This window comes from Pleuronectes platessa, chromosome 18 (assembly GCF_947347685.1).
Source record: "Pleuronectes platessa chromosome 18, fPlePla1.1, whole genome shotgun sequence".
NCBI lineage: Eukaryota > Metazoa > Chordata > Actinopteri > Pleuronectiformes > Pleuronectidae > Pleuronectes > Pleuronectes platessa.
In genome coordinates, this window is record NC_070643.1 from 21,433,135 (window position 1) to 21,456,853 (window position 23,719).

General features: G+C 42.3%; 2 protein-coding genes across 4 annotated transcripts; both read left to right on the plus strand.

Annotated features, from left to right (window-relative positions):
- The first annotated feature begins 6,737 nt into the window (after nt 1-6,737).
- Nucleotides 6,738-17,819, plus strand: brd2a (bromodomain containing 2a). 3 transcript variants are annotated; one of them, XM_053447302.1, is made up of 12 exons: nt 6,738-7,277; nt 11,443-11,749; nt 12,123-12,260; nt 12,521-12,671; nt 12,857-13,056; nt 13,146-13,676; nt 13,939-14,067; nt 14,194-14,385; nt 14,481-14,749; nt 15,002-15,321; nt 15,486-15,614; nt 15,853-17,819. In XM_053447302.1, exons 2-12 carry the CDS (start codon nt 11,471-11,473, stop codon nt 15,978-15,980), a joined length of 2,466 nt encoding a protein of 821 aa, XP_053303277.1. In that variant the 5' UTR covers nt 6,738-7,277; nt 11,443-11,470; the 3' UTR covers nt 15,981-17,819. The 3 variants fall into 3 exon arrangements, with proteins under 3 accessions (XP_053303277.1, XP_053303275.1, XP_053303274.1); XM_053447300.1 differs by having other exon boundaries at nt 6,739-8,667; nt 15,856-17,819; XM_053447299.1 differs by having other exon boundaries at nt 6,740-8,667.
- Nucleotides 17,820-19,761: 1,942 nt separating this feature from the next.
- Nucleotides 19,762-23,553, plus strand: hsd17b8 (hydroxysteroid (17-beta) dehydrogenase 8). The gene is made up of 9 exons (XM_053447319.1): nt 19,762-19,811; nt 21,092-21,294; nt 21,459-21,575; nt 21,680-21,775; nt 21,937-22,022; nt 22,091-22,175; nt 22,612-22,654; nt 23,100-23,174; nt 23,345-23,553. Exons 1-9 carry the CDS (start codon nt 19,766-19,768, stop codon nt 23,362-23,364), a joined length of 771 nt encoding a protein of 256 aa, XP_053303294.1. The 5' UTR covers nt 19,762-19,765; the 3' UTR covers nt 23,365-23,553.
- The last annotated feature ends 166 nt before the right edge of the window (nt 23,554-23,719 follow it).

The window sequence follows — 23,719 nt, forward strand, 5'->3', positions numbered from 1 at the left end:
CTCAAGCAGGTTCTTGTCTCCATGACTTCAGAGAATATGACATTGACTTACCTTTTACCTCAATCTAAACCTTATACTAACTCTAAAACTTTTCTCCCCAGGCCTAAATGATTTAAATATTATGTGGACTTGCTTTTTGTCCCCACAAGGAAGGAAAGTCCCTGTAATGTGGGTGTGTAAACCGGTTCAAGTCCAGTCAACAGGAGTAATACCTTGACAACACGCACACAAACAATTTATAATATTATATTTTCTGTCACTGAAACCCCTTATGGAACAGAGAATGAGTATAACTACATCCATCATGTTTGTTCTCAGAAGCTTCACAATGAAAACAAGTCACTTGACAGATCAGCTTCCCTCTATCATGATCATAGCTTCTCTTCTCCTCTCTAAACCAAAAGCGACACAGGAACAGATTCAGCATCAAGCACAACAGAAATGACAGCGATGGACTCGTCTCATTTAGTTTGACAGATGTTTGATAAATTGATGAATGCAATGAAATAGACCTGGAAGCAAGTTGCATTATGATCTCTGACAAAAGTGTTTTTGATGACTCCTGTGATATTATTTTGAATATATTGTTTTATCTGATATATCTCCTCTGTGCATCCGTCTCAAAGTCAGGTAAACTCCCAAACTTATCATGTGAATCACCGAACTTCCCCTAGATGTGTGACACATGCTACACCAAATATAGCAACTGTTTTTACAAGATTTCTCTTGAGGTGTTAAGCAATATATAAACTCAAAAATATATGGTTCAAACACACAACACATGATGATTTGAGGGAGGTCACAGAACAGATCTGATGTCTGTTTTTTGAGTTCAGAGAACAAAATCAAGCAAATAGAAACTGGTCTTCATTCTGTTAAAAAAAACAAAACAGCTCCAACCCAGAGATAACGACTTAAAGGAAGAGTAACAGCACCCCGCTTGGTTGTGTTTGGCACTTTTACCAACAGTCATGTGATTTCCTGGAAGCAGCCAGCCTGGCGAATTGGCAGAAGTTCAGATAACAACAAAGGATTCAAATCCATTGCTCTTGAGCGACATCTAGTGACAACTACAGCACAGGGATGGTGAAGGGAGGGAAACACCACAAACTGCGGTGGCAGAAGGAATATCAGGGTCCCAGAATAATTTACACTTGTGTTTAAGTAGTAGTACGTCATATTTTAACATATTAAAGACATTTAGATGATTTGGCATATTTGGGCCATATTTGATATAAGTGGACCACATCCGTATGCTATCTGAGTCATATAACAAGTGATTTCAGTTTTTTTATTTCTGCATATAATCCCTAATCTTAATCTGTTCCATCTGGATAGCTGCTCTTTCCTCAAATTAGGACTAATCCCCCCACACAAGATACTCCTTCATTAAAGAAATGTTCCATGATAAGGTATCAGATCATTTTTTTCTGTGAAGGAGAATTTGACACAGTCTCCTGAATCCTGAAACAGCTGGAACGTGCACAGTTATTGAACATATTAGTATTTCTGTTTCTTGCCGCCATGGACTGAAAACTGTCAACCTTTGAGCTAGGACTTTAAACAACGTTTCAAGGCCCAGTGGAAACCCTGAGTGTGTTGAGAAGCAGCTTGGTTATGAAGCAGTATTTTCAGTTTTGTGCTTCTGCTTAGGTTTTGTGTTCCAGTAGCTGTTGTGATGCATCTGATCATGTAACTGAATGTGTATCTGGACTCAAACTGAAGCAGGAGCAGACACGGTGACAAGGAGCTGGACTCCACCAGTTAATCAGGGTTTATATTTGACTGCTTGAGTCACTGGATACTTCTCGTTGTCACAACATGGAGAAAGTGATTGAGTATCAGTGGACAGTCACTGTCACCACTTCATCATTGAGAGGTTGGGAGGGAGACATTGTAATGAAGATCATGAGGAAGAGCAACAGCGCACCATGTGCTTGTTTCAGGCACCTTCACCATTAAAGCCAGGAGATCATGTGATTTCCCCTAAACTCCACCTAGAGAACCAGCAACTGTCAACTGGCTGCCATGAGTGTTGGTTGAAGAGCTTAATGATAGATCCTGAGTGCCCCCAAGTGGAATGAAATAGGTATTGATAAAAAAACATTTAAGATTGTGAAACTCATCCATCAGTTATCTATACTGCTTTTCCTTTGCGGGTCACAGAACCGGATGACATTGGTGCGAGAGGCAGTGTACACCCTGACCAGGTCCTCAGCTCATCACTGGGCCGACACATGGTGACAAACAGCCATTCATGCTCAGATTAATAAATATGATCAATTTCGAGTATCCAGTTAACCTTCATGTCTTTGGACTGTGATAGGAACCCAGGGAAAATCCACGAGGGCTCTGGGAGAACTGACAAACTCCACACAGAAAGGCCCCTGACCTCTGGGATTCAAACCTTCTTTCTGTGACCCAGAGCATACAGGTGTGGGCCACTTCAGGCAATAATGGCACCTCTGGACTTCCTGTTGCCCAAAGGATGTGAGAGGTAAGTGATTAACTTTTTGTGTGCAAAATATCTTATATTAAGAGAGTCAGAGACATATGCTGCCAAAGAGATTAGATTTACTGGATAAGCATGATAATCTAATTTCATATCAGTCATCATCTTTGCTGATTTTATATGTATCTCCAATATTTCCAGCTTCAGGCCCTACCTCACATTGTTATTATTATTATTGCTGTTGTTGTTGTTATTGTTGTTGTTGTTGCTGTTAATAATTGTACAGCACTTTTCAAAACAGCTGTTAAAAAGTACAAAGACAACAAGCTAAAAGTTTAGGTTTAACGTTTAATTTAGTTGCTCTGAATTACACAACCCAACACCCCAACCCAAAATCTAATTTGGTTTGTCGTCCATTTTAACTCGGTGGCCACTAGATGGCGACATAGCATTATACAGTACATTTCTACAACCTGAAATGCAGTGACCCCTAGTGTCCAGTAGATGGCACATTGATTTAAACAGTAACAGACTGACTGTCAGATTTTACTCAACCTGCTGCTGAATATGAGGATTAGTTGTTTTTCTTGTTGACTTCCCTGTAATTTCTAATCTTAATCTACAACTTCTGGTTAGATGCTCTTTCCTCAAATTAGGACTAATCCCCCCCACACAAGATCCTCCTTCATTAAAAGAAATGATGATTCCAGTGAAGTCGGTTAAATCCTGATCAACAGCTGTGACGTGCACGTGGCTCATATTTAGTGTTAAAGACATTCATCATGATTAGAAAATGCTACACATTTGTATTGCTTCAAAATTACTACAGTGATACAATATCAATTGCTTTTATATAAATTATTCTCATAAACGTATATCAGAACTTAATTGCGCATACAAAATGTGCAAAATATACTTGCATATACTTTTGTGGGCATAAAGGTTGCGTTTGATTTCAGACATTGTGTTAAAAATAAAGTAAGTATTAAGAGAGTCAGAGACATATGCTGCCATAGAGATTAGTTTTACAGGATTAGCACGGTAATCTAATTTCAGATCAGTCATCTTCTTTGCTGATTTTATTTGTATCTCCTGTATTTCCAGCATCAGGCCCTACATCACAGCATTAATAATAACAATACTACTACTACTACTCCTATTACTACTACTACTACTACTAATAATAATAATAATAAACATTGTACAGCACTTTTCAAAACAGCTGTTACAAATTACTTCACAATGAGAACAAACAAAACAAGACAACAAACCATCAAAGGAAACAAGCAAAATAATAAAATTTACAATCAAAGACAGAAAAATGATTTAAGACATTATTTAAGGTTAAGGTAGGAAAATTATAAAAGAAAATGAACTAGTCTATAGATGCTTCAAGAACAGGTCAGGTGAAGCCATTTGGTAAAAGTGCGTCTTGAGAGATTATTTAAAAGCAACATTGGTAACACTTTTAATTTGGATGGTTAATTCTCTCTTTCTTTCTAGCTCCAGAGAAAGTCAGTCTCTATTCAGAGGAAGTAATTCACCGCTCTGCCTTCTCCCTTCTCTGAGAGTATAATGAAGTGTCCCCGCTCAGGTTCCCACATTTACAACTCATTTTGCTTGACTACATAATTTGCTGTCATCCTGGATTTGGAGTAAGGATGTGGTCTGAGTCAAAAAAGAGCCCATTACATTTTTGTGCAGATCTGCATCAGGGGGCTGAATCCAGGGATTTGAGATGGGGCCATTTTCAATTCATTTATAAAAAAAAACTATTTAGAGGACAGATTTATGAGTGTGTGATATTAGCTGCATATCGAAATAAATCATGTGAATTTAAAGGTTGTGTTTTCATAAGGGGACTATGGACCCTGGAGATTTGTCTTCTATCATGCCCTTTTAGTTTGAAATGATATAGGCAATAATAAAACATGCAACTGTTTGTTTGGTTGGACCATTCATGCCACAAGTGCACTCATGATGCAGTAGAAGCCACACAAATACACAGAGCTGCTGTAAATGAAAACCATTTAAGTAAAAGAGGTCATTTTTATTTGGAAATGTGTATTTTCTTGGCAGAAAACGACATTTGCAGCATCACCACAGGTCAACCGAAAAAGGTAGAGCTGTGTTTTTGAATACAGGCTTTGAAAAGCAAACAATAACACATTGGGATGCAAATAGAAATAACTCTTGGCTAGCTAAAGAACCTAGTGACAAACAATGTGACTGAATCCAACACATCTCTACTGAACAACTTACGCTTGCAATTGACAACTTTTCAGAGAGAATGTGGCGTTCAAGAGACGACAGCACTGCAGCACAGGAAACGTTCATACACAGTGTTCCTCTGTGTCTGAAAACTGCAGCCTGCAGCAGTGGCCCAAGGGTATTTTGTTGCTAAGGAAGGTTTGCCAGCTATAGGGAGGATGGTGAAAGAACTGATATGTGAAAACATGGCAACCACACACACACACACACACACACGATATCTAACACTCATAGTTATTACCTAGCAGCGTATTTATGACACCAGGCTCAACAGCATTAAAGCAGTGTCCATAGTGCAGCTGGTGTTTCTGAGCTGAACAAGTTTTTACTGTAAAACTCAACTGCAGCCTGTGACTCAGTACAGAGTGAAGGAAAGAGCTTCCTTGGCAACCATTTCTGAGCTGACGTAGCCAGAGGTCATTAGAGGGGGAGTGTGTGTGTGTAAATATGTATGTATATGTTTATGGTTGTGTGGATGAATACTTTTAACCATTTTGGTTGATCATCACCACTTAAAAATGTACTATTGAGGGTTTAGAGGTTTTGGAGACATGGTCATAATTAGATAAGGGCATTATTTGTGATGCCTCTGGTTGGGGTAAGGAGCTTGAGAATGCATTATGTCAATGAGAATGTGTATGTGTGTGTGTGTGTGTGTGTGTGTGTGTGTGTGTGTGTGTGTGTGTGTGTGTGTGTGTGTGTGTGTGTGTGTGTGTGAGTAGGTGCGTGGGTGTATGTGTGTGAGAGAGAGAGAGAGCACTGATGATGAGTCAGAGGAGGCAGATTCTGATGTAATCTGCCGACCCCTCCCTCCTTCCTGTTCTCCTACATGGCTTCTCCTGCATGTTCAGGTCAGATCCTGGTTCCTCACAAAACATTAACAATACATGAATAGATAAATCATAATATCTCATTGTCATCTGGAAAACAGATTTTTTTACATTAAACTATATAAATTGATTTATATTCAGTTATGATAAAATTAATATATTTTGAATGATTTCTTTACATTTCCCATATTTCATATTTCTATGGTGTTTATTTGTGGATCCTGTCCAATAGGTATCCACACCTTAACAACCCAAATATCCTAAATTAATAAGCATATATTAGCAGGAAATCAATATTGAAATTGTAATTCTGTTTTCAGCCACTGTGTCATGACATGGAACTTTAGGCTGGCCCCAGTTTAACTTTACTCATAATCCTACATTTTTGCATTTGAGTCACCGAGTCCTGGTGTCAGTTATTTGCAGGTTTTAGTAAAAGTCATGGTGCAAACTTATTATTCATCATTCAGCCATTAAACGATGAGATCAGCAGGCGAGTCCAGTGAGCGACAGGTGAAATAAACCATTCTGCGTCTGGAGGAGCAGCTCACATTCCTAACACGTTTTATTTGCCGGAGTTTCGGTACAAAAGATGTTGCTTTTACCAGTCGAACTTTTGGTTTGGGGCTTTTGTCAATTAAATTATTTATTTGAATATTTTACATTGTCATTTCAAAGTGTTTGTTTGTTTTATTTATATCAATGTTTTATATCACTGCATATGATGTGATTGTAAACAAACACTGACTTAGCAGATGAAACAAATTTGTTTGAGTTGCAGAGAAAATATCTTCCCAGCAGGAGATGGACAGAGCTGAATGTAGTAATAACCAATAAGGAATTAATAATAAGGCTATGATTAAATCTGTCATTAACATAATTTCCCCATATTTCTGTATTATCATATATTTCCATGCTGGTTATGTAAGGCCCCCTTCCTGTAGAAATCCACACATCAACCACCAAAACATCCCAAACCATTGGAAACACGTGGTTAGCAAACACTAAAAAGACGTGGCAGCAAATTCACAAAATCCATTTAATCAAATGATGTTTCGATATTCAAGCAGTATTCAAGGTATGGTGATATAGGGGGACGCTGGGAGACTAAAACCTAAACGTGAAGTGCTGTTGGATCAGCCTCCTGCACTTTGACTCAGGGCTGCATCGCTGCCTCTGCGCAGGCGCACGGGTCTCGATGGAAAACAAGACCCTGGGATCCAGAGGAATCGTCTTCTGGACAAAGTTGATATTCGCGACGCGTTTGAGACGCAAACGTCGCGGAGGATTCTTCCCTCCGGCGGAGGATTAACGTCACGATGGAGGAAAACAGGGACTCAGTCAACGACCCTGGATTCCTCCTCGTCATGTGACCGCCTCTGACCAATCGGAGCGCACGAAAGGAAGCGGACGGTTCTAGCTTTGTTCGGATTTTCATGCAACTTTGTCCCCAAAGTGAGCTCGAATCCCGGCGCACATTGGCCCGTGGGGGCGCGGATCTACCGGAGGGGACGTTTTTATTTGAAAGGAGGAAACGCGGAAGTTGTATTTATATTTTTTGCGCAGTGCCACGTGTTCAGGTTTGACGAAGAGTGCGCTGCTGCGTCACATGACTCCCCTCCCCCACCGGCAGCAGAGGAGGAAGAAGGCGGCGGACATGTTGGAGGGAAATGTGCTGGTTAAAGAGAATCCAGCTGGAAGACGAGAAGATTATTTGAAGAAAGGTTTCGCTTTGTTTTGGAATTTACCTCTCAACTCTTGTATTTATTTGAATCCCAAGATCCTCTGTTTTTTTTACTACCATACTTTAAAAAAGTATTTACTTTTTTTTATAGGATATTTTAACTTTTTAAAAACGTTTTTACGGATTTAACTCGTGAAGTAATCTTGTATTGAATCCTGTGAGGACCCAGTTTAACCTCCGTGGTTTATTTGAGTGACATTGTGGGGGATCTGTAACCTTGCTGTGGGGGATGGGCGCATGTGCTTCTCTAACTCTTATCTGGTTGTTTCTTTAACTTTTTACAGATCTTTAAAGATTCGGTCTTTCTGTGGTTTTCGTAGTTGTGGATTAACAATTCGTGTAAAGCCTTAAAGGCCAGGTATAGTACTTGTATTTCCAAACTCGGCCTAGATTAATCTTCGTGTGGTTAAATTGAGATCATTGTGTTTAATGGTCAAATTTTTTGGACCGAAGGAATTAGAAGTTTGTTAAAATGAGTTATGAGTTCAGTTGAGAAAAGTGCTTCGTCATTCAGCTGGTTTTGGTCTTGTGAGCGTGTTACTGGGGCCTTTTGTGTGGAAGGAGTTTACTGCGTCGTCATTGTGGATCCAGTTGAATTTGTTAGCTTTATTCTTGAGTAACGTGTGTTCGAAGCCTCGTGTGTTTTCTTCTGTTTGCAGCAGCAGAGAATGCGACTCGTCTACATGCGATAATGTTTATCATAATGTTTTACTCGACTTATTTCATATAATTCGGTTGTAACACAAACATGGCGGCGATGTTGCGGTCGTTCTGGTGAGTGGGGAGAGGCTCTCGGCTGTTCAGGGATACGCGTGACCCAGCGGAAGAACCAATCAGCTCGTTAGTATTCGCGCTGGAAGCCCGCGTTAGATCAGTATTGTCCAATCATCGTCGTCGCCTTGCACACGTTGACGTAATGTTGTGCGAGGAGGAGGGGGGCAACTTCCATTTTGTACAGGACCCAAAGCGGAGCTAATCACAGGCCATGTTTCTGTCGGGCAGGACACGCTCAACCAATAGCATTGGCCCCTTCTCTTGACTGACAGCTGAAACTTGCGAATAGGTGGGCCCGAAAGGCTGTCAGTGTAACTCCAGCGTCCAGGGGCGTGGCGACTTTGATAAGCACCTGGAGCAGCCAATAGGGAGGCGGAGGGCGTTACCATGTCGGTGCAGTGTGTCCAATGGGGTGAACGATGAGTCTATAAAGAAACGGGTGTAAGCGCAGCGTCGCCATTTCAACGAAGCAAACCGGGAGGTGTTCGCAGTGGCGGGGAGCGGAGAGAGCCGACGAGCAGAGACGGGTCCTGGTTTCAGTCTAAACAATCCGGATCCATCCGGACGGATATGGCCGCTAACCCGCTGCTTGACAGGTATCTACCGGTAAACTGACTCTCAGCTTCCCACCAGGGGGAATATTTACTCCTTTCCCGTGATTATTCTCTGAGAACCGCAGCTGGCAGCCTGTTTGCCCGATTGCAAGTGGAAGAGAAACGGACGCCTAATGTGCCGCAGGAAGGAGCTTGTTAAAGTGATTAGAATTCGTGCGGAGGAACTGTCCTTGTGTCCGCGGGTTGTATCGAGCCCCTGCTCGCTCTGTCGAGGCGCCATCTTTCGCAGCGCCTCCGCCGCCGGCCGCTCTCTCCCGCTGCCTGGTAGTTGCTGCTAGCGCTGCTAGCATTAGCTTTGCAGACCCGAAGCCAGAAGCGCTCCTGCGCGCGGCAGCGGCTCCACCGTTCTCTGCGACTAGAAGGCAGTGTGAGTTGTTAAAGAGTTCGTGTGTCACTGATCTGATGCAAACTGCCCGACACAACAATATATGTGTAGCATGCAGCGTTAGCATGTGCTGATTTATTACTGGACCATGGTACCGTACAGACGGTTCTTGGTGGAGCGGGCAGAGGAGCGAGGTCACGCCGGTGTCTCTGCTTGTTCCGCCTGTTGTTTTTGTAGCCATGTGACGGTGAGTGTTGTGTGCCGGTAAAACAACACTGCGTGTTAGCACCGGGTTGACTCTGCTAACCTTACCAGTTCCATCAGTGTATTATTTATATATGGTTTATTAAGATCTGGATATGAGCAGGTCGGATGTTGTGGCTCCAGCGTGAGGTCTGGTTATCGGGGGTGTTGGGTGTTACAGTCGGTTGCCTGGTTACAGCCCTCGAAGTCACACAAGCTTTAGCATTAGCTGTAAGTGTCGTAAAGATTTTTGCAAATAACATTAAACAACTCTACCGAATACCAGTTTTTGTAAATTTTAACCTGAGCAATCTTTAATCATCTTCTTCTTCCAAATCATATGTATAGTATTATTTTCACTTTACAGTTTTCAAGAAAAACACTTGTTTTTTGTTTAGGCATGTTAATGTTATGTACATACTTTCCCCCCTTTTAATAATAAAGTACACTAACTGTCAAATGTGTTTCCAAAAGTTGTATCATTCAAAACGGCTTACCTTGCCATTAATAATACATAATTCAAATATGTAAAGTTTTGTAGTTATGCTTACAGTCCTGTCTTCATACATGTCAACTATTACTAAATATATTTACAAGGTCAGCTAAGTTGACAATTATTGTCGATCAAATGGTTAATCAGGGTTACAGGTGGTAGACGTGTTCCCCCCATGTGGTCACAGTTTGATGCAAACACTGCAATACTCTCCAATATTTGCATCAGTTCCTTCAAGGTCACTCACTATACAGTGTAAACAGATTGGAAGTAGTCTCGGTGTGTATTTATTCCGGAAGATGACAATAAATACTCCTCTTTGCCCCTGGAACATTTTGTGCAGTCAAAAGTCAGTAAGTCACCGGAGATGTTGACACTTCAGTTTGATGATTAAATTTCATTGACCTCAAAATGGGTTCTGTTCTTTTTCCAGCAGGGACATTGATTCCTCTGTGATTTCCTTGACATGCAAAATAAATTCAACATTCACGTGTATATCATCAGTATGACTCAATACCTTTTCAAATGGGTGGCTTGCTCTTGTGTGAGGGGTGTGTTGTGATTGCACCTGTGGACATATAACATACACGTGGAGGCATCAACACAGTAACACTAAGGTGATCTTAACATAACGGTAAGTCAGGTCAACATTATTTCTTCACAAAGTCACCCTTGGTATTGAAGTGTCAACATCCCCTAAGAAGGCTGACTGGGTGGTGGGGTGGACTTGTAGAGATGCTGGGAGTTCTTAGTTATATCAGCCTTCACTGAACTCCCTCTGCTGATCAAAACCAGCATAACCACATCCCAGGTTGTTGAGCATTCTGTAGAGATTAGGCTTGCTTACAATACCTGTGCAAAATTAACTTCCCAACTCTGCAATGTGCAGAAGTAAATAGAGTTAATGTGAGTCGGGTGGTCAATATGACAAGGTGTCAGAAGATACTGGTAGCCAAGCAGCGTGGCTGGTAGGAAACAAGTTTCCCAGTGTGCTTATGGTAATCTGGAGAAGTCTAGTCCTGTGTAGGCCAATCATTACTGTAACATGGCAGCTGAAGCTCCGCCCATGAATCCTTTGGGAGACCAGTGTGTTTTTTTTCCCTACAGGGAAATGAGGGTGTAGTTTCTGTCTGTGTAATCGGTGAGATAGACAAAGCGGAGGAAGTGGCGGTCATGCCTGTTCTCCCAGGGCTGTGAGTGCTGATATGGGGCAGGAGTACATTCCAAGTCAGGCGGAAGTATGCCTGCTGAGTAATGTAAATAATCTGCACCTTGTGAAGGGGATTTGCATCATACATTATGCAAGTGGGTGGTGCTGTAGGATACATAAGAGTGGATGTCAACTAGGGGCCACTATTTTACTGAGATGACACAATAAGATACTATATTTTTTTATACACTTTGGGTGTATGCAGATACAACTTTCAAAATGAAATATGTTTTATACTTAATAAAACAATTGCTAACATTCAGACAGAAGTTGAGACAAAGTTCCTGCTTTTTTGGTTTAATTCCATCCGTCTTAAGTTGCTGTAAATGCTATCGATGCACCTGGTTTCATTTACAACACTGGGCTCATATTATAACTAAGAAATGTAGGGAGTTTTATTCAGTTTGATAAGTCGACAATGAGATTTCCTGAGTTTTGGCAACTTGGATATACAGCTCATTGGTTTTTCAACTATGCTTCCCACAGCTCCCACATCGGGCTTGATGTTGGCATAATGGGAATCTCACAGATGGACCAGGGTTCTGGCGCAGCAGGAAAACGCATCCGAAAACCTTCACTGCTCTACGAGGGCTTTGAGAGTCCAGGGATGCCCACCATCAGTCAGATGTCCCAATCGGGACCCCCTCAACCGCTGGTGAAAGACCCCAACCGGGAGGGAAAGATGACGAACCAACTTCAGTTCCTGCAGAAAGTCCTGCTCAAGTCCTTGTGGAGGCACCACTTTGCCTGGCCCTTCCACGAACCTGTAGACGCAGCTAAGCTCAGCCTGCCTGTGAGTGTGAACGTTGAGAAATCTGACATTAACAACAAGGTCAATGTCAAATGTGGTGTCTCACTGCCGGGGGTCAGAGCGGGACACAGACAGAAGCTATTTCAGACTGACAACAGGTTTATCTTGTGGCGCTGTTAAAACATCCTCTGATGACCTCTCCCTCCCAGACAATTTTACCTCCACTATTAGCGGACATTAAGAATTGCTTTTATTTTATCATCAAAATTAGTATGACTGTAAGGATGTCAACACCAGCTCCACCACTACAGGCTAATATAACTGTTTTTGAATCTGTATTGAACCAGGGTTATGATGTAATCTTAAGATGTTGTCTTCCCCTTTTCATGACCTGTAAGTGTCTGTCTTCCTCCAGGACTATCACAAGATCATCAAAACCCCCATGGACATGGGCAGCATTAAAAGGAGATTGGAAAATAATTACTACCGCAGTGCCAGTGAGTGCATGCAGGACTTCAACACCATGTTTACCAACTGCTACATTTATAACAAGGTAAGAGCGCGCGTGTGTGTGTGTGTGTGTGTGAGAGAGAGACGGCCTGGTAACAGATTGTCTGATGCTGCCAGAAAACTGCTGCATGTTGACAACTTGCCAAAATGCAGTTTTCTTAATCCACAAACCAGTTTTGTTAAACAAGTAAAATCAAATAGAAGTTTGTTATGAAACTGCAGCCATAATGTTAAAATGCACAAAAAGTAATAAGACATTTAGCTGTTATAAGTTTCTGGTGTTGTAAACTTCCTCCTCTGCAGCCTACAGATGACATAGTGCTGATGGCTCAGTCCCTGGAGAAGGCATTCCTACAGAAAGTTGCTCAGATGCCACAGGATGAGTTGGAGCTTCCCTCAGCGCCTCTACGGGGCAAACCAGTCAAACCTGGCAAAAAGGGCAGAGGAAATCCAGGTGAGTCCTGGCTGCAACAAAAAAAGACTAAAACAGATGACACACACATTTTTGGTAGTTTTTCCTCACTCTTGTTGAGGGTAAGGAACAGAGGATTACATACCTTGTTAAGATCTATGAAACATTGTGAATCTGGGTTATCCAAATACAATTTGATGGATTGAGTCTCCCCCATTTTCTCCCAGTCTCTGGAGGAGTGACAACAGCTCATCAGGTCCCAGCTGTCTCCCAGTCAGCGTACTCGCCTCCCACCCCAGAAACACCCGACTCCATTCTCTCCACCCCCCCACAAACACTTGTGAGCAAGAGCTTGCCCTCTGTGCTTCCAACTGAACAAAGTATCCCCACCATTACAAGTCTGCCTCCCACACAGCCCACTGCTAAGGTAACAGCTGACTGTTTGATCCTTGGTAGACTCTCGACTATAAACTCTGGACTCAACACTCATCTAACCTTTCATTTGTTCAACTACAGAAAAAAGGTGTGAAGAGGAAAGCAGACACAACCACTCCAACTACTGTAGCCATGCCTATCATGAGCACAATGGGTGTCAGTGGCATCAGCCTGGGGATGGGCGATGGGCACAACTCGCCACTCACCCTGACTTCTCTTGAGGTGGACCATAACTCCAGCCTGGGGATGAACCAAGGCCTCAGCATCAGCCAGGGAATGGGGATGGGATTGGGGATGAGTATGGCCATGGGTATGGGCCGTGGAACAGTGATGATGGGTTCCAAAGCATCAGCAAACAGCAGGAGAGGAGTAAGCGGCCGTCCCATCAAACCTCCCAAGAAGGATTTACCTGATTCCATACTGCCGCCACCTGTGCGCCGCAGCAAGCTGAGCCCTCAGCTACGCTACTGCAGCGGGGTCTTGAAGGATCTTCTGTCCAAGAAGCATGCAGCGTACGCCTGGCCGTTCTATAAGCCCGTCGATGCCTCAACACTCGGCCTCCACGACTACCACGATATAATCAAACAGCCCATGGACCTCAGCACCATCAAGGTACTTGTGTTAAAAAACTACACACCACTGTTTTCCAGTCCTGCAGTTCACAGTAGCAGATGAATCTAAACAATACAATGCTGATACATCACCATCATGTGGCGTCTGCCGGGCTTTGAAAACCACAGGCCACACTTAAAATATTGAAAACAGATAAAAAGCAATTAATCTTAATATGCAATGTAATTCAAATCAGTCAACAGGACAATACCTTTCCCTAATTCAGAAGTAGACTCAAATAATTTTTTCTTCTTGTCGTTAGCTCAAGATGGACGGCAGAGACTATCGTGATGCGCAGCAGTTCTCTGCAGACGTCAGACTGATGTTCTCTAACTGCTACAAGTACAACCCCCCTGATCATGACGTGGTGGCCATGGCCAGAAAACTCCAGGTTAGTCTGCAGATTTCACTGATACCATTTTTAATTGTTAGATATTTTGCACAAGTTCGTTGCCTCAAATCCTGAATGTTCCTGCTTGTTAACTGGTCCACGACCTCCTGTTTTTCTTCATTTTAGGATGTTTTCGAATTCTGCTTTGCAAAGATGCCAGACGAGCCTCCAGCACCACCGAGCTCCTCGTCCTCCTCCTCTTCTTCCTCTTCCTCATCTGAGAGTGAGCCGAGCAGTGAGAGTGAGGAGAGCGAGAGCAGCCCCAGCTCTGACTCTGAGGAGGAGAGGGCAAACCGGCTGGCGGAACTGCAAGAGCAGGTTTGTACTCGACTCTATACTAGAGCAGGAAAACCAGAAGTCATCAAGTTTTAATTTGGCAAGACCCTTATTATTAACCGTCGGTCTCTCTTCAGCTGAAAGCCGTGCACGAGCAGCTCACTGCACTCTCCCAGGGCCCCATCGTCAAACCTAAGAAAAAGAAAGACAAGAAAGACAAGAAAAAAAAGAAGAAGACTGTAGAAAAGGAGAAGCATCGGAGGATAGAGGAGGAAGAGCTGCCGCCGGTCAGGCCTCCAAAAACACCCAAAATTACCAAAACCCCAAAATCGAAAAGCAAAAGCGCTGTGGCCTGTCCGGTTATCCCGATCAAGAAGGCCCCGAGCAAGAAAAACAACAAGAGCAAGTGAGTACTGACACCAAGTGGACAATGTTGGAACTGAAAGCAAATGTTGCAAGCTGCACTCTGGATCAAGTTTCCTCAGGAGCTTTGTTCTTGAGGAAACTGAAGAGACACTGAATCAAGATTGAAAAAGTCATCACTGTTGGAAATTTGCACTTATTTAAAAGGACATTATATAATGTTATATTGGCATTTCTGTAATCTTGTCTTATAACTGTCTCTCCCTCTTTCTCCACCTCTCCTGACGTCCACTAGAGCCAAGAAGAGCCGCATGATGTTTAACCTGCCTCAGCCGGTCCATGAACCCATAGTGAGTCACTTTGACTCTGACGAAGAGGAGGAGACGGCGCCCATGTCGTATGATGAGAAGCGTCAGCTCAGCCTGGACATCAACAAGCTGCCTGGCGAGAAGCTGGGCCGCGTGGTTTACATCATCCAGTCCCGAGAGCCCTCGCTCAGAGACACCAACCCAGAGGAGATTGAGATCGACTTTGAGACGCTGAAGCCCTCAACGCTGCGAGAGCTGGAGAGATATGTCATGACGTGTCTGAGGAAGAAACCTCGAAAGCCATATGGTGAGTAGGACAAGCGCCGACATCATATGTCGTTTCCCCTATTAGATTATAATGTTTAGATGCTTGTGTGTGTTTAAGTGCACTAAGTTCAATTTAAAATACAGATTCTTTGAAAATATGCCCTCATCTTATTTGCTTACTTATACTTTTCTATTTGCATGTAGCAAGTAAACAGAACATGGCTGGCAAGTCCCGGGAAGAGCTCACTCTGGAGAAGCAGCAGGAGCTGGAGAGAAGGTTGATGGACGTCAGCGGGCAGCTCAACTCTGGAAAGAAGCCTGCCAAGAGCAAACGTGAGTGCTGCCGCTCATTAGAACACAAACCTCCACCAGGGCCCAACACTCAAACTGCACTAAGCTGCACACACTCACAGATATCAGGCCTCTACATGTGTCTAAGTGCAGCGTGTTTTAAATTTGTTGATCTTAAAAGATGAAATGTTTAAGTTGTCTAAACAAATCTTTATCTGATGATTATTTTCATTTGAAATCACAGTAGACTCTTGACCGTTTGTGTGATTTTTTTCCTCAGCAGAGAAACCTGCGACAGATACCAACACCCAGCCGTCACGTCTCAGCGCCAGCAGCTCCTCCTCGGACTCCTCTTCATCATCCTCTTCCTCCTCATCCTCAGACACAAGCGAATCCGACTCCGGCTGAGAAGCGGCAGGTTTTCCACGTCAAAGGGGTCACGTGAAGGACCCTTATTGTCTCGCTTACAAACCGAGTGGACTGAGCTGTAGTAGATCCACCGATGATGGAGCCGCAGGGCGGTTCGGACGGAACCGGCACGAGACAGAACTGGTCCAACTCCTCAACGAGGGTCCAACCTAGACGGAGAGGGGCGGGGCTCTCACTGCGCTCGGCTCATTCATCCAGACCTGGACAGAAAACTTTGAGGGTTGATGAATGGATGGATCGTAGGAGACTCTTAGAAACCTCCTGCCGCTCTCTGGCCTCGTTGTGTAGAGGGAGAAATCTCCTGCAAGCAAAGGAGAAGAGCGGCGGATGCTTTGGAGGGATAAAGGTGCTAGAGCCAGAATCTGTCTTATTTCTGGAGATAATTTCCCTTCTTACCGAGCTCCCTGTCCTAATGCTGTATAGATGAGATGTACAGTTATATAAAAATCTATTTTTCTTTTATAAAGAAGCATTTTAATGAGCTAATTTATTCCCTCATTCTGGGAAAGATGTACTGGCGTGGGGCGGAGTTGTGGTTTGTTTAGTTTTTTGGGGGGTAAACAAAGAGGGGAAGTGTGCGTGCGTGTGTGTGAGAGAGAGAATGAGTCATGTATGTGTTTGCATGCACATGCGTGAGTGTGTGACCCGGCACCACGAGTGCAGCCTTGTGAAATCCCTCGTAGTTTTGACGCAGGCGTTGAAAACCGGTCTGCACGCAGAAGCACCTTGGTTCAGCAGAAAACAGAATGCATGCAATACAGAGGAGCTGACAAACACCTGCATACTTATGTACTACTTTACTGCATCCTAGTGTACTCATGTACTCGTTTAAAGGGTTGGCCACTGTACAGAAATGTGACATAACGCATCAGTTTGTATGTTAATATTTCTGTTCTCATGTTGGCTGTTTTTTTTTTCATCCCCTTTTTCAATTTCTCTGTAAACGTGTTGCTTTTTCTCTCTCTGTGACCAATCTGCTAATAAATGGTGAGGACGTGTCTTGTCCACTCACCCGTTCCGAAATAACTTCCTGGTTCTTCTGATTTCTTCTGCTGTTTGATTTTGGCCAGACTTCAGTTCCAATAAGTTATGAGGAAAAAGCTTTTCTTTATGTTTGTTGATATTTTAATCATTAGTTGAAGCATTGTGGTTCTGGCTTGATTTTTCTCCATGAGCCACCTGCTCTCAACGCCACAGTGTCGCTAAAGTAAAAGTAAACAGCAGCTCCTGAATCAGCAGAGTTTTATTAAAGAGTCACTTTACCAAGATGGTGAGATTCCTTTCTTCTGCAGATGATAAACAACAAAGAAAGTAAGGTTGCTGGTGGAAACATGATAGTGTGTTTTATTAATTATTGGATCCAGTAGGTAAAATAAAGTTGTTTTCATGTTGTGACTAATAAATATACACTGTTGGTTTTGGTGGAAATACTAAAGTGATTTAGGTTAGGTGTTTTTTTCCCCTTTCCTTTTGACATTGTCTGGATTGATTTTGATTATTTATCTTAGGAGAAATTTGTACAGATTCATTTTCTTTTTCATAATTCTGAAAGTTATCAAAAGCTTTTAAGTTAAAGTCTGAAATATGAAACAAGTCAGTTGAACTGTGGGGATTGTAGAAGTGTAAATATTTTACAGTCTCAAACCTTAAGCATGTTTTTCTTTCCTCTTCAGTAACTTAGTTCAGTTATTACTTTGGTTTCTCTTCTGAGACTAAAATACTCCAGTTGTCTCATTTTTTTGCAGTTTGTCAGAAAGCTTCGTGTCTCTCACTTCATCTGAACATCTGTACAGAAATAAACAGAAGTTTGTCTTTTCACCGACTGCCGAGACATTTTATTCAAGTTTATAAAAAGGAAGTTTGATTAAGAACACATCGCAGAAAAAGATAATTTTGTTATTCCTCAGCCCTAATAATAGTTCTGTTATAAATGAGGAGACTGTGTCAGGGCCATGAAACTTGTCTATGCTGCTTGTTTAGTGTCAACATTTATAGTTTTGACAGAAATTGTTATCCTTAAATTGACTTGTTTTCCAGCAGAGAGAGTTTAGTTTAAATATGTAAACTTTATTATATTATTATTTAATTTAAATTCCATATAATTATATCCATCCGATGAAAGACAAAAAGAAAACAGAAGCTTATTGACGATGAAGACCTGTAACAGATCATTTGTGATTGAATTATTAAGCTCCCTCTTGTGGACACAGTGCGTCAAAACAACTAAACTGTTCAGACACTAGTCTTATCTTTTAAAGTGCTTACAGGAAGAAAACCTGTAAAAACTAATAGCTATCCAATGAAAGATAAAAAGAAACCAGAAGCTTAATGAACATGAAAAAATCAGAAATAGAACATAAATATTACTCATCAAAATGTTTTATACACTGAAAGTAAAATTTAAATACTTTCAGAAATAACACCACAAATAAACGTTTTTTATTGTGTGTTAATCACAGTAAAATAGCAGTGAATAGAACAAAACCTGTATTGAGTATAATCTTTACTGTGAGTTTTATAAAAAGCTAAACATTATCCTGATGATAAATCTCTCTAAAAATAATAAATAAGTTAAAAAAACTCTGTTTTAGCAAATATATTTCTTCTGTATTTACAATGTTTATAATAGTTTAAGTACATCCATATATTTCTATACAATATTTTATATTCCTTACACCTAAGTATTGCATGTCACTTATTCCTTGCTGATGTCTTTTTGACTCTTGCTGCTGTAAAACTGCAAATTTCTTCATTGAGAGACTAATGTAAGCTATTTTATTTAGTGTCTATTATTTTGAAAAGGGGTATTACCGGAAAGATGTTCTGTGAGGAGTGTTGTGGAAATATGACGGGTAATAAACGACTGCTATGTCCCGAATTGATGACCCTCTCCTGTGTTTTCTTTCGGCTGAGGTACCAACTAAACGCTCGGCTACACTAATAAGGATTATCTAATTTTATGTTATTATGAACCTGTAATCTGTTGTGATCTGACTCGTTAAAATATACTGGTGGATAAACCTTTAAACCTTTCAGAAGTATGTATTAGTATTTTCAACTTGGGTGAAGTCTGTTGGTCTGCGTTTACCGGAAGAAGTTGTATTCTGTTATTTTAACTTGATCAATAATCTCCCTCTGGTGGTCACAGTGCGTCACTACAACTAAACTGTTCAGACACTAGTTTTACTTTTGAAAGTGTTTACCGGAAGTTGTTGTATTCTGTTATTTTAACTTGATCAATAATCTCCCTCTGGTGGTCACAGTGCGTCACTACAACTAAACTGTTCAGACACTAGTTTTACTTTTGAAAGTGTTTACCGGAAGTAGTTGTATTCTGTTATTTTAACTTAATCAATACTCTTCCTCTGGTGGTCACAGTGAGTCACTACAACTAATGGTCAGACATGAGTTTAAATGTGACGGTGGGTCTTTCTGCCATCTAGCGGTGACAGTGAGGAACTGCACGGCTGGTGTCAAGTTAGATATACTGCAAGAAAATATATCTGATAAGTGATTTCAAAATAAAACATGAACGACATACGGATTGAAATGACGCTGAGTGCTTCTGTTTAAACGGAGCCTCAGTAAACTGGAGATGATTCGTGACGGTTCATTTCCACAGTTTAGCTCCAACAGCTTCACGTTTATAAACATTGAATGACTCGTGATCCGTTAACGGAACCGGAAATGAAATCAGACACTCGGTGTTTTGGTGCCCTCAGGTGGTGAAACCTGAAACTACAACAACACGACAGGACTCCATCATGGCGGCCGCTGTGAGACTCGTGTCGAGGCTGACCCTGGTCACCGGTACATTCATACTTTAACACACTTTCTAATGTTTTTAGACGAATATACAGAGATCACGTGTCGATGTCCTGTTTCTACATCAACTTCACCAGTTCAACTGAGTTTAAATGACACCTGAGGTTTTGTTGTGGAACTTTGCTGCAGTTGGTTTAGTTTTAGTTTGTTAACTTTTGGTTTCAGGAAGTTAAATCTTCCTGATTCATTATCATTATATTTGATATAAGATCCGTTTTAACTTAACGACACGAATCAAGACTGAAAAACTGGAATTTAAGTGAAGTAAAAACCGCAGAATTACACTTAAACTTCGATTTATTATAATAATGTACAACTAGTACTGAAGCCCGAATTATAGTCGGGTTGCACGCATGCACGCAAGACACGCAACACGCCCCTTTCGTGCCCTCTGCGGGCTTGCGTGCGTCCGCCAATTTTTCTAACTACACGACAAAGCGACGCGAGCCTCACGCAGCCCGCAAGGCTTGTGATTGGTCTGCTTACTACATCCCGTCCGGACTCTAGTTTCCGGTTTCATGCCCCACAATACGCGGAAATCACGGAAGATTTAGAAGAACGAATATGGACCAAATAGAAGAGCACTTGGCAGAAGAGATCCGAAAGTATGACCACTTGTATAACCCGTCACTGACTGGCCGATTTGTCCGCCAGAAATAGGCTATGAGGAGCCGGAGTGGCGATGTAAATAAACAGTCGACGAAGAAGAAGACGTTTCTTCTTTGTGTGTTTTGTCTTTGAAAAAAAAACGTTACTCCGCCTAGGGTTCTGGCGGTGAATTGCGTTGCAACACGCGCAGCATGTTAGAGAAGTATAAACCAAAACGAGTCCGTCGATGCAGCTGCGTGGCCTTCCGCGGTTGCAGTCGCAGGACTATAATTCAGCCTTAACAAAGTACTTTTTAAATAGCTGATTGTACTGTAGTTTTATTTGGTTTGTCGTTTTGGCTGAAACAATAATAATGTATGATGATCATAATTATAATAATAACTCACTCAACATAATATCACTTTTCAAAACGGTACCGTTACAATGAGGACAAATTAAAAACAAGAAAACCAAACTTTAAAGATAACACGCAAAGTCGTACATTGTGAATTTAACGATAGACGGAAAATGATTCAAATACAAAATGAAAAGTCAAAGACAACAGATCCGTCCCATGAACATGATGTAAAAATATTCTCTGAGAAATCAAGAAAAATGTTGATAGAACGCCTCAAATCTCATCATCTTAAAGAACGTTGTGTTCTCCTCTCACTCAGGCGGAGGCAGCGGGATCGGACGCGCGGTGTGCCAGCGCTTGGCGTCCGAGGGCGCCTCCGTGGTGGTCGCTGACATCAGTGAGGAGTCGGCCAATGAGACGCTGGGCAGCCTGCAGAGAGGCCTCAGAGGGCAGGGTCACATGGCGGCTGTGGTGGACGTCTCGTCCAAAGAGAGCGTGACGAAGCTGATCACAAGTATACAGGTGTGTGTGTGTGTGTGTGTGTGTGTGTGTGTGTGTGTGTGTGTGTGTGTGTGTGTGTGTGTGTGTGTGTGTGTGTGTGTGTGTGTGTGTGTGTGTTTTTCAGAGAAGCACATGAGATCCCTCTTGTTTTCCTTCTCTCTTTCTGTCCTGCTCTCGCTCTGCAGACTCGTTTCTTCCAGCCTCCCTCGGTGTGTGTGAACGCAGCCGGCATCACCCAGGACGACTTCCTGCTCCACATGACGGAGGAGCAGTTCGACAAAGTCATCCAGGTCAACCTGAAGGTGCGTTTCTGTGACTGCTCTCTGATCCATCGAGGACGGGAACAGGCTCGATAACAAAGTGTTTGATTCTGTAAAGTCAGAGAATTTGCTCTCACTTCTCTCAGGGTTCCTTCTTGGTCACGCAGGCCGTGGCTCAGGCCCTGGTCGCCTGTGGAGCAACCAAAGGATCCTTGATTACTGTTGGCAGCATTGTGGGGAAGGTGAGACTCCAGCCGGCCTCATCCTCACCTCCTCACATCTCAGTAATCATCTGAAACTCAGAGGCTTTTGTGCAGAAAAGCAGAAATACAAACTGTGGTCATGGACATTTTTCCAACTGTCAAAAGATGAAGTTTGTTGTGTTTTGTGTTTTCCTTTTCAGGTGGGAAACATTGGACAGGCAAATTATGCCGCCTCTAAATCCGGAGTGGAAGGTTTAACCAGAACTGCAGCCAAAGAGCTGAGCAGGTGAGACGACAACACACAGACACACAACCAGCCGACGGGCTCATTTCAATCTGCTCTCGTGTCTGCAGGTTCGGGATCCGGTGTAACTGTGTGCTGCCGGGCTTCATATCCACGCCCATGACGGATAAGGTTCCAGAGAAGGTTATTACCAAGGTACACGATACACACAGGTTCAGAACTACCTCAACTACCAGAGAAAACTCAGTGTTATACAGTTAAACAGTTAAAAAACTATAAAATCATTATAAATGACATTTGATAATATATTACTTTTCATTTATACACAGTAGAGAACAGTAGAATGTAGAATGTCACTGAGCTCAAACCTCCAGCTCCAACAAATCCGTCACGTGGACTTTGTTCTAAACGATGATTCATATAAACTCTTGATTCTCGACTGAATCCAGTTTCTCAGCTCCAGGCTGATCTGGGTTCAGCTGAGTCGCTCTATTTGTTACTGTAGAGCGCCTGAAGAGAATCCTCCACTGATACGAAACCACTTTAAATCCCTCGATGTGACGGTCTGAGGTCTGAGGTCTGAGTGAAGTCTCTGTTCCCAGTGACTCTGCAGTGACCTCCTGTGTTTCAGATGAAATCTCTGGTGCCAATGGGAAGAATGGGCGAACCTGCAGGTCGGTAAAGCTCTGTTGATTCGTTTATGTGTCATGTGTGCTGGGGACACCTAGTGGCAACACCTGGCAATGACACCCTTTGCTTTTGTTCTCCAATCATTCCGTGTGAACGTGATAAATCCTGATCACCACCAGGGAATCCGTTCAAGGATAAAAACGAACTAAATATACATTGTACAAGATGTTTAGGGTTCTATGCTCCCAACAAGATTTAAAACCAAGATTTTTAAAAAGATGAACCAGCTCAAATATTCTCTTCGTGGACACAAAACACTTTGAAGTGTAAGTGTAAGGTTATAAATTCCTCCCTCTTCACTCCAGGATGCTCCTCATCTTCCTCCACTTCCCTCCTCTCCGCTGAGTAAATAAAAACCTTGTGGATTGTCCCTGTTTATCTGAAATGCTCTGTTTCCATCCTCACTGGTCTTTCCTCTCCGTCCACCAGAGGTCGCTGATGTTTGTGTCTTTCTCGCCTCCGACGACTCCCGGTACATCACGGGCGCGAGCATCGAGGTCACAGGTCAGAGCTGCTGCTGTAGAAACACACGTGCACTTTGAATTTCTCTAGAGTAGAAGTTACACATATGAAGAATTTTTATTCAAGGGACAAACGCTTGAATATGCAAATAATGTTCAACACATTTTTAAAGTTAGGTGATACAACTCAACTCATGTCTGTCTCTGTGTCAGGTGGACTTTTCATTGGCTGAATCGAACGGCCGTCACGCTGCTGAAGACCAATGGGAGGAGAGCTCCTTCGTAGTTCATTTAATTATTAAAGGGAAGAGATTCTGCTGTTTGTGGCTCTTTGATTAACGTTGAATGTGTTTTATAAATCATGCACTAAAGTGTAAAGATTGTTTTTGTGTTAATAAATACCTGATGTTTGTGTAGTGAAAGTCGTGTTGTGGTTTTAATTTGAATCTACAAAGTAAATCACTGTCTCTGGCTCAGACAAACTGATCAGAGATCCGCTGGAGGAGAAGCGGAAACTGGCCACAAGAGGTCGCTGTTTTAATTGATAGTGCGAAACCAGTAGAAACACAAATCTCACAACCAAACCAC